Source organism: Rhinatrema bivittatum, chromosome 7 (genome assembly GCF_901001135.1).
Source record: "Rhinatrema bivittatum chromosome 7, aRhiBiv1.1, whole genome shotgun sequence".
In the NCBI taxonomy this organism is placed as follows: domain Eukaryota; kingdom Metazoa; phylum Chordata; class Amphibia; order Gymnophiona; family Rhinatrematidae; genus Rhinatrema; species Rhinatrema bivittatum.
This window is the reverse complement of record NC_042621.1, coordinates 185,682,393-185,696,207: the sequence shown is the minus strand read 5'-3', so window position 1 is coordinate 185,696,207 and position 13,815 is coordinate 185,682,393. Positions and strand designations below refer to the sequence as shown.

The window sequence follows — 13,815 nt, the reverse complement described above, 5'->3', positions numbered from 1 at the left end:
CTGTTACATGCACAAAAAAATTTTGATGGAAAGAAGGCAGGACATGGGTGTGGTCTGGACAGGCTGGGGCTGAGAAATTATTTCTGCAAGTACCTATTTTCATGCACAAGCGCGTGCCTGGGTTCCCTACCACGTAACTTTACTTCTGCTATGAACGGCGTATAAGTAATAAAAAATGATAGGCTACTTAGCGAGTTTTAGGGGGTCTGGCCTAACAGGGTAAAAGGTAGGCAAAGTAACAGGGAGGTTAAGAAGGCCAATTGGTTAACCCCTCCCATGCTACAGACAATTTCATGTCATCCATCTCATTAAAAATTAAGTCCTCCTCAATATCTTTTATGAGACTGCAACAAAAACCTTGCCTGACACTAAATCCTCATTTATCATCCAGAATTTTCACCCCAATTGTTCTCTGCCCAGTCTCAGTGCCACCCACACTGGCGCATGTTCCAACCATGTTATGCTTCCAATACCTGCCTCTAGGACTTTCCCCATCAGCACTTTGTCTAGCAAAACATAGTCAGTTCTGGAGTAAGACCCATGCAGCTTGGACTAGAATGTGCAATCTTGGGCCATTGGGTTCCTTAGTCTCCATAATCTATGAGGCCCCAAGAACCTGTCATCTCTGTCAGACTTCGTCTCTGCAGTTGTGAGGCCCACTGACACAGCCCCCCCTCCCCCCCCCCCCAAGGTATCTAAAAAAAGGATAACATATCATATTAAAATCACCTCCCATTTTAATATGCCCTTCTGCCCATCCTAAAAGGGTGTTAGCAGCAAATTCAGATAATCACCTGGTTGGTATTGGGACATATACATTAACTAATGAAAATAGTTTGCCATGAATCACCACTATCAGCATCAGGAATCTGCCCAACAGATCCCTAATCACTGCTTTAATGTCAAATGTCAAAGTGCATGCGGACAAAATCCCCACCCCCCATATTTACTATCCTTAGTAGCCATTGCAAAATATTGTGTAGGGAATTTTTTAGAATGCATCAACTTACTAAATCTTGTTCTCAGATCTGATTCCTGTTAGATTATATTTGCCCTCATATTCTCTGCTTCCCTTAGCAATAATTTTCTGTTCAGTGGTGAGTTAAAAAACCCTTCACATTCAAAGACATTATTTGTATTACCCCCATCATGTAAACATGTTACCTGACTCCTCCTACCCCTCAGTCACACTCAAACATCCTCCCTCCCTCACACACACTATCCCCACCACATTCTCCCCCAACCCCTCTCTGGTTCTTCCCTTCACAACACAACCTCCCCCCCAGTCCCCCTTCCTCCTTCCCCCTTCCCATACCCCCAAAATGCACCACACCACCTTTTGATGTACCCTTTCCCTCTGAAGGAATGACCCCATCCCACCATGATAGCTATCACCCAGGTCCTCCCAATCTCAAACAGACAGACCCCAACCACATGGACATTAATCCCCAATACAACCATGTCCTTAATCGTTAAACATTAACAGACCCCAGACCCCAACCACATGGACATTAATCCCCAATACAACCATGTCCTTAATCGTTAAAATAAATTCTCATTCTGGGAGCCCCATAAAAAGATGTCTTCATCCCATATCCTTAACCAGTCTCTACAGTCCCATCCTCACACACTCCTCATTCCAGGTGACGAGAGATTGCCCAACTGTCTCGTAGCCTCCTTCCTGATCCTGGAACCATCTGCCACCTGGTCTGATCTTCCTTCCTACTAGTTAGGAGGACTGTATTCATAGACTGTGTCTCGGCCAGCATTGCAATACCCACATCTCAGAGGAAACCCATAGCATGCCCACCGTTTTCACCTTAGCAGATTTACCCTGCACAGAGAACTGTAGGCCAAATGGAAACAGACAGCAGTATTTAACCTTCTCTTTTTTCAGGATGGCGATGACTCCTCTGAAGTCTCTATGCTTTTTAATAGTGCTTGCTGACAGGTATTGAAAAAGCAACTTTTTGATTCTTCCACATGATGTGTTCCAATCATCTGTCCAGCATGGCCACTTTTTCCTTGACCACATAGCTAAGGAAACATACCACTATATCCCTCGGCATATTACCTCTTGCCCCTCCCCCTCCCCCCCAGTCCTGTGTGCTCTATCCAATTTGATCTATCAAAATGAGTGCCTCATTACCATTCAACCCCAAGGTCGCTGTGCAGATGCTAGACACAGTTTGAAGACAGTCTGTGAACTCAGGCATTTCCTTCACTTCCCTGAACCATAGATTTGCCTTATGGGATCTATTTTCAAGGTCCTCTAACTTCTCTTCTAATTCATGGGCCATTTTTACTAAGTCCCTGGCTTCCTCTTTCCATGCTGCCAAATCAACGGCTTGCTCATCGAGATGCATTGCCACTTCTGTCACGCAGTACCCCAGAGCCATGACTTCTCCCTTCTCTTCAGCCACCATTGTACTGAATTCAGCCCGGAATGATGTCATAACCTGCCTCAATTCAACAAACCAGCATGAAACTCTGCAAAGGTGGGCTGGCCTGCGTTCTCTCCCTCGGGTGCGACTACCTCCTTGTCTCGATCTGCTTCTGCTGCCATGCACTTGGTCTCCTTTTCATCATCTAGGCCCACCACGCTGATCACCTCTCTGCTAGCAAATAAAAATGGCTTCAGGTCAGTTTTCCTTTAAACCTGCGCCATCACAAACCTTTTTGCTTTCATACAGTGTTTGTTTCTGTCCCTCGAGGGGGGGGGGGGGGAGAAAGGGGGAATTAACAGCATGATTGATGCCAATAAAGATTAGGGGGAACAGAGCACCAGGATCAAGCATTCATTTTACAGAATGGTTTCAATGCATTGAATGTATTTGAACGTCAGCCTGTATGTATGCATGTATGTTGTAGAATAAACATATGTGCATTTTATAATATGCACATGTATGTGATATGTGCATGTCATAAAATACTATGGTAAACATACATGTGAACATATACTCATGTATATGCTGCCATGTGCAGTTGTTTGAACACTATCCTCCCTGATGAGTCCTACAATAAACTAGGAATTCAATTTGAACTTCAAATGTGAAAACTTTATTTTATAAAATATAAACAAAATCAATGATTTCTGAGTTAAATGATGATCAGTAGGAAAGTTGTTTTACAATATTAATTATTATATAAATTCAATTGCATCCTGTTCAATTTTGAGTGTTATTGCTATTCTCTTTGTAGACTGTAATACCTTTTATTATATCAAATGAAAAGACATTTTAATACATGATCTTTGATAATCAGATGTGATATGAAGTCTGAATAAAGGAAAAGTTTATATCAAGATGATATTTCAGGGCAGGAATTCACACAGTAAATGTGTTCAGGAGGTGTCAAGAGGAGATTTTATTAGCATCAACCTGTATCATTTAGCAGAAACACTGAGATCCATATTCAGTTGAGTGGACAAGTTATCTGGTTAGGGTTAGCAGATAACTTGTCCCATATATTCAGTTGAATAAACATCCCGAAGAACATACTTTTCTAAAGTTATCCAGCTAACTTTAACCAGATAACTAAAAACATAAATGGCTATGGCCTAGATTCATCATTCTGCTATCAATATAAATATAGCAGAAATATAAATATAGCAGAATGATGAGCCGCGGCCAGAAAAGGAGCGATAGTGTGAAGCCGGCTGCACACTATCACCCCCATAGCGTCACGGGAAAAGGTGGTTATTTCCCGCGGTGCTGCCGGCGATAATGTGTGCTGCCTTTATGTGAAAAACATTATCGCCTGCAGTGCTACCAAGTCCTAACAACCCCTAAACCGCCCACACTCGTCCCCTTCCCCTAATTAGCATTTTACCACACACGATAACGCCCTAACGTTATCCATTGCGCAATAAAGTACCTGTTTGTTTGAAAACAACTGGTTAGGTTATTTGGTTATTTGGTCTTATGTGGCCATATAACTTCCTACTTAACCCAGGGCTTAATTTGTAGCCATAAAGGAAGTGGAACTGTGGAGCAGAGGTGGTTTGGGAGGAGATGGAGTGAGCAAAGCCAGGGGCAGGTGCGATCTGTGCGAAGGGGTGTGGCCAGGGTCCTCCCTCTCAGCCCCAACACCACACACAATCTCTCTCTTACACACATATATGCGAACACACTTTTCAAACTCCATTTATGTGGGGGCTCTGCTTCATCAGGTCCTGTAAAAAAAAAGGAAGCAGAGCGCCTGTTCTAAGTCATCCTGTCAGAAATGAATTCCTAGGTAACAGACACAAAAAAAGGTTGAATTAACACAAATTCGAAACTGGTGAGCAATAGTTCCAGTCATCAAGGCCAGGGCTGAAGCCTTAATTATTGGCACTGCTGCACACAAGTTTCAAACTTGTGCTAATTCAACTCTCTTTTTTTTTTGTATCTGTTCTTTGCAGTATCTGCTTCAGGATCATCCCCTCCCTCCACTTCCAGCAGAACAGGAGGGCAGAGCTGTATTTGGGAGCAGAATAGCTGCTCAGTCTCCTTCAAGATCACACCCCTTCCTCTCCTCTTCCCTGCAGCACAGGAGTGGAAGGGCTGGATGAGGTGGCACTTCTGCTCCAGCACCTCCTCCCTCCCAAGACAGCCTGCAGAGATGAGGAGGGGAGGGAAGACTTCTGGAACAGAGAACACCCTTACTGCTTTGCCTCTTAAGGGGCCGATGCAATATAAATTCACGGAAAGCGGGCGCTTAAAAATCAGCGCCCTCTTTCCTAACGTGCGCATGGCACCCACAAGGGGGGGGTGCCATGCAATATCCAAATTAGGGGGCCGCGACCCCGCAGCGGCTGCCGGTTATGAAGACCGATGCCGGTAAACTCGGCTTCGGTTTTCATAACCGGCCGTCTGGCAGTAATGAAAATGGCTGCCGGCATTGATCGTCATAACTCGGTGATCTGCCGAGTTCTTTTTTTTTTTTTTTTTTTACTTAAAAAAAAGAAGTACAGGAAAGCAGTTTTTTTCTGCTTTTCTGTACTTCTTTTACCTGCGCTCAGCTATTAACGCCTGCTCCAGGCAGGCGTTAATAGCTGAGCAATAAATGTGTGTCTGAGATGTACATTTATTTTTTTGCATGTGGAGTGAATGAGTAATAGCCTCATTCACATGTATTTGCATGTGATGAGCGCTATTACATTGACTCCACGTCCGACGTGGGTTAAATTAGGCGCTAATCCCAATATTCAATTAGGGGGTGGATTAGGGCCTATTTAACCCGCGTCGGCCCCTAAGTCTGAAAAGAAGTGGCAGAAAAGACCAATGAGTTTTGGGTTCATTGTGGTAATGGGTATTTCCCAAATTGCTCATTTTATAATTTCAGTCAAGTTATTAACTAACTGCATGCTACTGATGACATCTATGAAACATAAAAGCAAAGTTATTTTATTTTGCTATTTCTTTTTTTTTTTTTTTATCTTCAAGGCTTATGATATATTATGACTCCTACTCCCAAATATTTACAAAGAATATCATAATGAAGACTCTATTAGTATAGTCTAACAGGCTTCTAGTACTATTAAAATATTTCCTTGTGCAGAAGCTACCAAGAATTTCATATTTCATCTTATCATCTTTAGCAATGTAAACACACTTCACAATTAAGAACAACTAACATGCTTGACTTGCTACAAAATAAAACACGTTATAAAACACAAAGGAGAATCCAAGCACATAGCTCCCTGTAAAATGCATACAATTCATTAGTTCTATACACCTTTATCAAATTTCATGAAATGAAAAAAACATCCTCCAACTTGAAGTGCATAATTGAAAGTAAAAAAATAATGGAATTTTTCTTATTTCTATAAATAACAGTCCATTGAGCATTAAATACATTATAGAACGGTTTACATCGTGTTTTCTTCAAAGAGGATCTGTGCATAGACAGTGCTGGTGGGGGCACCTTTAGCTAGCTGTGGTGGTTTCATCAGTTCCAGTTCAGCATATGTTAAACTCTCTTCTGTAATTCTTGGCTGCAAAATAAAACACAAGGAAAAGAAAAGAGTTACAAGATTTAATGGCTTTTAAAACTCTGTGGTAGATGTTTTATTGTACACGCGTAAGTTATACAATCAATCACTGTATCCCTGGGTGCAGGTCGATGCACGCGCAGAAATTTGAAATTTAGCATCCCAGGTAGTAATTTAGATTTGGAAGCAATTCATTGTACTTGTGCGTATATGCAGTATGGTGCCCCAGTAAGGATACCCTATGAATAATATGGGTGTTATGAAACGCCTGCCCCTTCTCACAGCTTCTGGGCCCACTTTATCGATATTCTTTGAGAGGCAGAAAACTTCCATGGATCCAACCTTGGGAGGGTTCATTTTTTAGGTAACAATTGAAATAGAAACTAAATAAACTGTAAATCCGTCAATCTGATTTTTCAAAAGAAAGAACATTTTCCCAATTCTAAAAATGGATTTACAGTAGTCCAGTGAATTTTTGTATTTGCAGTTCTGCCTTTTTTTATATGAAAAAGTACTGGAATCACAAATATTCAACAGATATTCCCTTAAAAATCAGCACTGGATTACACTCTGTGGTGGATTAGTACTCAGATATATGAAGTATAAAGCATAGTAACATAGTAGACAATGACAGATAAAAACCAAAATAGTCCATCTAGTGCTGTTGAAAGCTGTAACTGCTGTGCCATGTGGGCTACCCTAACACAGTCCTGGAAACAAAAAGCAGGCCTAGCAGTACTGTTATAGACTCAACTGCTGCTCTGTACAGGTTACCTAATGCTTCACTACCATGCTCTGCCACCAGGTAACCTCTGTGTTCATCATATTTGTTTTATTAATTCCATTACTGTTTTTGTCTCCACCACTTTCTCCAGAAGGGTATTCCAGGCATCTAGTACCCTTCTGGTAAAAAAAAAAAAGTACTCGCTGACAATGTTTCTTAGCCTATCCCCTTGGAAATTCATATCACGATCCCTAGGTCAGGATGCTGGGTCAGACCAAGGGTCCATCAAGCCCAGCATCCTGTTTCCAACAGAGGCCACAAGAACCTGGCAATTACCCAAAGCCCAAGAAGATTGCCGAGAACTGTAAATACGCAGAACTGTACCCACCTCGATACCACTTATGTTCGTGTTTCGTGTAATTTCCTTCCTATTTGTTCAGTTTCTGTCCCTTATATTTAGCCAGTTAATCGTTTTGTTACTTCTTTCTCTCCACTCAAAAATTATTACTACAACATTAACCATACTTCCTCCTCAAAATTTCACTCTTTTCATCTATGCCTAAGCAACGTAGACTGTAAAATAACGTCATTCTTTTATAATCAATTTGTTGTTCTATATAATCACATTGTTGTTCCATATATGCACCTTGTTGTTCCATGTTCCTTGTAAAAGCATCACCTACTATTATGGTGATGATCCTTAAGTTTCATGTAAACCGATATGATGTGCAAACGGATATCGGTATATAAAAAAATGCTAAATAAATAAAATAAATAAGATCCCATGCTACTGATGCAATTAATAGCAGTGGCTATTACCTAAGTAAACTTGATTAATAGCCATTAATGGACTTCTCCTCCAAGAACTTATCCAAATCTTTTTTGAACCCAGCTACACTAACTGCACTAACGATATCCTCTGGCAACAAATTCCAGAGCTTAATTGTGCATTAAGTGAAAAAGAATTTTCTCCAATTAGTTTTAAATATGCTACCTGCGAACTTCATGGAATGCCCCCTAGTCCTTCTATTATCCGAAAGTGTAAATAACCGATACACATCTACTCATTCAAGACCTCTCATAATCTTAAAGACCTCTATCATATCCTCCTCAGCCGTCTCTTCTCCAAGCTGAACAGCCCTAACCTCTTCAGCCTTTCTTCAAAGGGGAGCTGTTCCATCCCCTTTATCATTTTGGTAGCCCTTCTCTGTACCTTCTCCATCGCAACTTTATCTTTTTTGAGATGCGGCGACCAGAATAGTACACAGTATTCAAGGTGTGGTCTCACCATGGAGCGATATAGAGGAATTATGACATTTTCCATTTTATTAACCAGTCCCTTCCTAATAATTCCTAACATTCTGTTTGCTTTTTTGACTGCTGCAGCACACTGAGCTGACAATTTTAAAGTATTATCCACTATGATGCCTAGATCTTTTTCCTGGGTGGTAGCTCCTAATATGGAACCTAACAATTTCCTTTCCATTGAAAGTTTGTGTCTTGTTCATTAAGGGGTAGATTTTAAAAGGAGCGTGCGCGGCGTACATGTGCGCATGCTACCCGGCGCGCACACATGTTCGCCCAATTTTATAACATGCACGCACAGGTGTGCACATGTTATAAAATTGGGGGTCGGCATGCAAAAGGGGGTGCACAATTGTGCACCTTGCGTGCACTGAGCCCGCACCGAGCCGCACTGCCTTCCCCCCACCCCACCTTCCCCTACCTCCCCCGCCCTTTCCCCCCTACCTTTTCCTTTTTCTGTCTTTTGTCACAAAACTTACTTCAGCCCTGGGGCTGAAGTAAGTTGCTGGTGCGCGATCCCAGACACAGCGGCAAATGGCCGCTGTGCCAGGAGCCTCTGACCCCGCCCACGCCCCGCCCACGCCCCGCCCACGCCCCGCCCCTTTAGTAAAACCCTGGGACTTACACGCGTCCTGGGGCTTTACGCGTCACCGGGCCTTTTGAAAATAGGCCCGGCGTGCGTAACCTTTTGAAAATCCGGCCCTAAATGTCTGTACCATATTACTTGTTACGAAAGGCCTTCCTGTTCGAGAAGGCCTTGCATTCTGTTATGGGTGGGGAGCACTAGGAGAGCGATCCCATCTTGAGGGGATTGTGTGCCCTTGGGTCTCGGCACAACCCCAGAGAACTCCAAGGCAGCACCGAGGGTAGGTGAGGCATGTCCCAGCATGGGTGGAGACGGACTAAAAATTACATGATTCCAACAATATAGTCATATTCAGCTTTGCTTACCTGGATAAGTTAGGACTTATATGGCTAAGTAGTAGTGACTGAATATTCGGCCCCGCTGAATGGCCGCCACTTAGCAGGATAACTATTAATCTGGCTAAACAGTTAGCTGGCTAAGTGACAGGCAGGGCAAGGGCATTCCAAGGAGGAGCCAATTTAGTCCTAGATTTATCAAAATGCAATAATTTTTACATGAATAATGCACGCGATAGGAAAAGGGGCATGGCTATGATAATTTTAGAGTTAACGTAACATCTTAGTGCTTCGTATAGGTAGTTTATTGCGACATGCATTAAAGTTATCATGCCCTGCCCCTGGTAGAAAGTCCATCAAGCTAGGGCGAGAGAACATTGTAGAAATCTCATCTTTGTGTGACTTTCCTCATTCAAAATCACTCAAATCTTCACCGAGGTGTACTGTGCTGTTCGTATATCTCACTCTGCATGTAAAACTGGCCCACAAACTCTAGATCACCACCAAAACCTCACTTTGAGTTACTAGCTGGCCCTCCAATAGCAGTATAAATAGTTGACTATTATGTGTGCCACCCCAGAGGCTGGCTCTCTCTTTCTCTATCTCTCCCCCACTCCCCATGCCCGTTGCAAATTATGTTTTGGGCATATGGCACAGCTTAACACTAGGAAAAAGGGTTTAGTTATTTCCAGTGTTAAAATGTGTGATAATGCCCCTAATTTTCATTGATCCTGCCCAAACCCCTCCCCAACCCTGTCTTTTTGAATACATTTAAAACATTTGCATTTGTGTATTGCGATAACTACCACAGTCATTAGATTATCTGGCTAAGTTATCTGGCTAAGTCTGGTCAGCCCATAGGACTGTCCTATAATTAGCCTTTGAATATATGGGCTAAGTTAGCTGGATATGTTTATGTGGCTAACTAGTCAACCTGCTCAGCAACTCAATATCTACCTCCAACAACTAACTAGTTCCTAACTCCAACTCCCTCATTCTTCTCCAAGATTTTCAATAACCTTTAAAATAGTGACATCTAGGGGTGTGCATTCGTTCCCTACGAATTGGGAATCCACATCGTATAGGGCCATATTCGTTGTATTCATGGGGAAGCGAAACGTATCACGATTCCCCACGAATGCAATGAATCTTCGCTGAATTATTCGGTCGCCTAAAGGAGCAAGGGGTCCGGGAGCCATCCCCTGCACTCAAACTCTTGGCTGCAGGTTTCAAAATGGCGCCGATAGCCTTTGACCTGGAATGCAGGAGGTCGCTCCCAGACCCCCGCTGGACTTTTGGCAAGTCTTGTGGGGGTCAGGAAGGTCCTCCAAGACTTGCCAAAAGTCCCTGGTGGTCCAGCGGGGGTCCAGGAGCGATCTCCTGCACTCGGGTCGTCGGCTGCCAGTAATCAAAATGGCGCTGATAGCCTTTGTCCTTACTATGTCACCAGGGGCTACCGGTGCCATTGGTCAGCCCCTGTCACATGGTAGGAGCACAAGATAGCGCCAATGGCCATGTGACAGGGGCTGACCAATGGCACCGGTAGCCCCTGTGACATAGTAGGTCAAAGGCTATCGGCGCCATTTTGAAACCGGCAGCCGAGGTTGTGAGTGCAGGGGATGGCTCCCGGATGCCCAGCTGGACCACCAGGGAGTTTTGGTAAGTCTTGGGAGGAGAGGTCAGGAGGGGGGGTTGTAGTTAATTTAATTTTAGCGGGGAAACAAATAGGAATTGACGTATAAACGTATCGGGGGCCCCCTTGCCGAATTCAACGTATCTGCCCCCTGACGAATACGAATCCCGAATGCAACGTATGGCATCCCTCTGTACATCCCTAATGACATCAATATCAGTCTTCAGGGTCACCTTAATTAAACTACATACCCCAGCTCTGGCTCTGGCCACTGCCTTATCACATTGTTTTGTTACCTCGAGATCACCAGACACCATCACACTAAGGTCTGTCTTCTGATCAATGTGCATCAGCTTTTCACTCCCTATTGCATAATGCCCCATTTATTTCTGTGCCCCAGGGGCATAGCCAAAACTTAATTTTTGAGGGAACCCAATTGGGAGGGCACTGTGCTAGCTCTTTGCCCATACCCCATCTTTACTGTAGTGCCTACAAAACCCTTTCATTTCTGACAAAACTGCTATCTTCTTTCTTTAATGTTTACTCTCTCCTTCCCATGGTTGATTCTTACTATCTCTCTATGGTTATGGTAGCTAGTTTATGCAAGTATTAATCTCTTAGGATTGCTATAGAGCAATTACGTAATCATCCTTCTAACTAGGCAGGCATTCCTGAACTCCTGAACTTTTGAGGTGATGAGAGGAGGCTGGATAATTACCTGCCAAAAGTAAACAGAAATACTTTGATGGCCTTAGAGATTTTTACAGGACTAACTGAAGGGCAGTGTTGTTTCCCTGTTCAAGTCAGCATAGCATTTATAACGGTGCAGTGGCTCATGGACTGGCAGTGAATGATTTAGGGGCCTCCAGGCCTTCTAACTGCTGCACTTTTAAGGACTGATTTAGATGCGGCATGATCCTGCTGCTAAAGGAGGGGGACTGAGGCCAATGGGAGGGGGCACCGGCCCCTGAGGCCCCCTCCTAGCTCTGCCCCGCTGCACCCAAAGTACACGACTCTGCAATTGTGGCTTTGAATCTTAATTGCCAAGCCTTTAACCACTCCTTAAGCTATCTTATCAGTTCTGAAGAAATGCAAAGGTCAGCTAACTCGCACACCATCACAATGATATTCATAATATAAACAGAATTTAAGAATGAAATGTACAGCTTTGCAAATCACATGGAACCAAGTTTCCAAGACTTTTACATATATCCGTTATAAAAAGTAAAGCTTTTTGCATAGCTTGCTCTTAAAACAGTGCATAGCAGAGTCTACTTCCATGAACATCTATTAAAGGGTGAGACCTGTTACAGGAATCATTTTCGGGGCACCAAAAGGGTATGCATTTATTAGGGCTCTGCTGTATTTACATTGCTCTGTAGAAATGAACTGCTCCAGGGCATGCTGAATGCACATTAACTCCCTGCATCTCAATTTAATTTAATTTCATGTTATAATGGTTCCATTTAGAAAACACCATGTGTCCTAAAAATAACTGTACAACGCCCAGCTCATGTAAATTTTAGAACCAAGATTTATGAAATCATATTGTCCAGGTGTTTTATTGTATTACCTCAAAATTGCATTGTTTTGTAGTGTAGATTATCTGTTTATTTGTTCGTTATTCTGTTATGTTTGAATATGAAAAATAACACTATATTCCTTAATACAGGTCACTGGGCAGGCTTGGCTGATGTGTTGTTTTCATACATTTTTATGATGTTCCTATAGTAAACATAATTTAATAAAGCCAAAGCACACTAAATAAATAATTGCATCTAGAAAAGCAATAAAACCAAATAAAATTAGCACTTTCATAAATGGAAAGGGTACTTCAATTACCGCTACCAGCAACAGCACACCATAAAATGTGTAGAATAATTTCCCCTATGCATATTTCTTGTATGTAATAATTTGATTGAAAATATGAAGAAAACACACAGGAGGTTCAACATTATAAAGTATATACAATTTCTAACAAAAGATGTATAATAACGGTGCAAGAAAGCCAAGACACCCTTAAAAAACAATTCTCTTTCAAGTAACATTTGATACTACAGCAGTCATCCATTTATTGATCAGATATCACTGGTTAGTTTCATTGATATTTTCTATACAGCTAATTGCCAAAATATGTTACCTCAATATTTTTTTTCAAGAAAACAATACTTACATTTTGCTCAGAGAACTAAACAATATCCATAGTAAAATGATATATGTGTCAAGATGCCACATGCTAAGAGTTTTCATAAGCTTTTAGTAAGTAACAAAGAATCTGATTGATTTATTTTCATATAACTTAGCAATGATCTTACTATTATTTTAGACTACTGAATGGAGTAACATTAGCCTGCACATCATAAGCACTGGTTTTCCTACTTGATGGCTTTTGTGAGAGTTTACTCATGCTGTAGTCTGTTTCCCCACCTGAGGATCCTGGCACTTGGAATTTACAACCCTTCAAACCAAAATCTTGTCTACTAAACTAATAAACTAGCTAGTGGGAGATCACTGTCTATTTAAGCCTGACTATTCATTTTCCACCCTAATTAGTACATATCAATCTATCACAGCATCAATGAAAAAAAAAGAAAAAGAAAAGAAGCAATCAGGACAGGAAAAGTACCCAAACATGAGCAATTTGAATGAAGTCTAGTGTGCATAACAGAGGATTTAATCAGGTTTCTCAGGTAGTAAAACAAAATAGCCCATGGTGAAGGACATGTAAATGCTGTATTTACCAATGACATTGTTATTTTAATTGGATGCTATTTAGGGAAAAGCTGCTGTCTCTTCAAGACAGCAGCCCCAAACATGATCCAGTGCATTGCAAGAGGGGCATTTTCTGATTTTTAGATGGCTTATTATATCATAAGAATTTTTTTTTTCCTTTTTATGCCTTGCCTTTTTTCTCAACTCCTCTCCACTTATCCTCTGGAGTGACCAAACAGCCTTGTAAACAGATTTTTCAGGAGGTCACCACTGGAGCAGGGTATTTGTTTATTTAAAAATGTTGAGTCTGCAGTACAAAAAAAAAAATAATTCTCCTCCTACTCTTTCCTCTACTCCTTGCCCCCATTGCTGGACTCTCTTAGCCTGTAGTTGAACATTTCTTCACAGGGCAGAATCGATCCATGGTCGCTTTTGTTCAGCTGCTGCCCTTATTAGAAATGGCACTAGCAGACCGAGGCTGGTACTATTATTAATTTCTGCCTTATAACATGGCGTCAGACAGGCTCAGCCCAGCGCCAGTTTGTA

The 13,815-nt window shown here is 42.0% G+C and overlaps 1 protein-coding gene across 1 annotated transcript in view; it reads right to left on the bottom strand.

The window, feature by feature from the left end:
* Positions 1-5,352: 5,352 nt before the first annotated feature.
* VSTM4 (V-set and transmembrane domain containing 4) overlaps positions 5,353-13,815 on the bottom strand; it is a 118,387-nt gene continuing 109,924 nt past the window's right edge. The window contains exon 8 of the mRNA XM_029609623.1: positions 5,353-5,977. Coding sequence (XP_029465483.1) covers positions 5,852-5,977 — 126 coding nt within the window. The 3' untranslated portion in view covers positions 5,353-5,851. The remainder of the gene's footprint in view (positions 5,978-13,815) is intronic.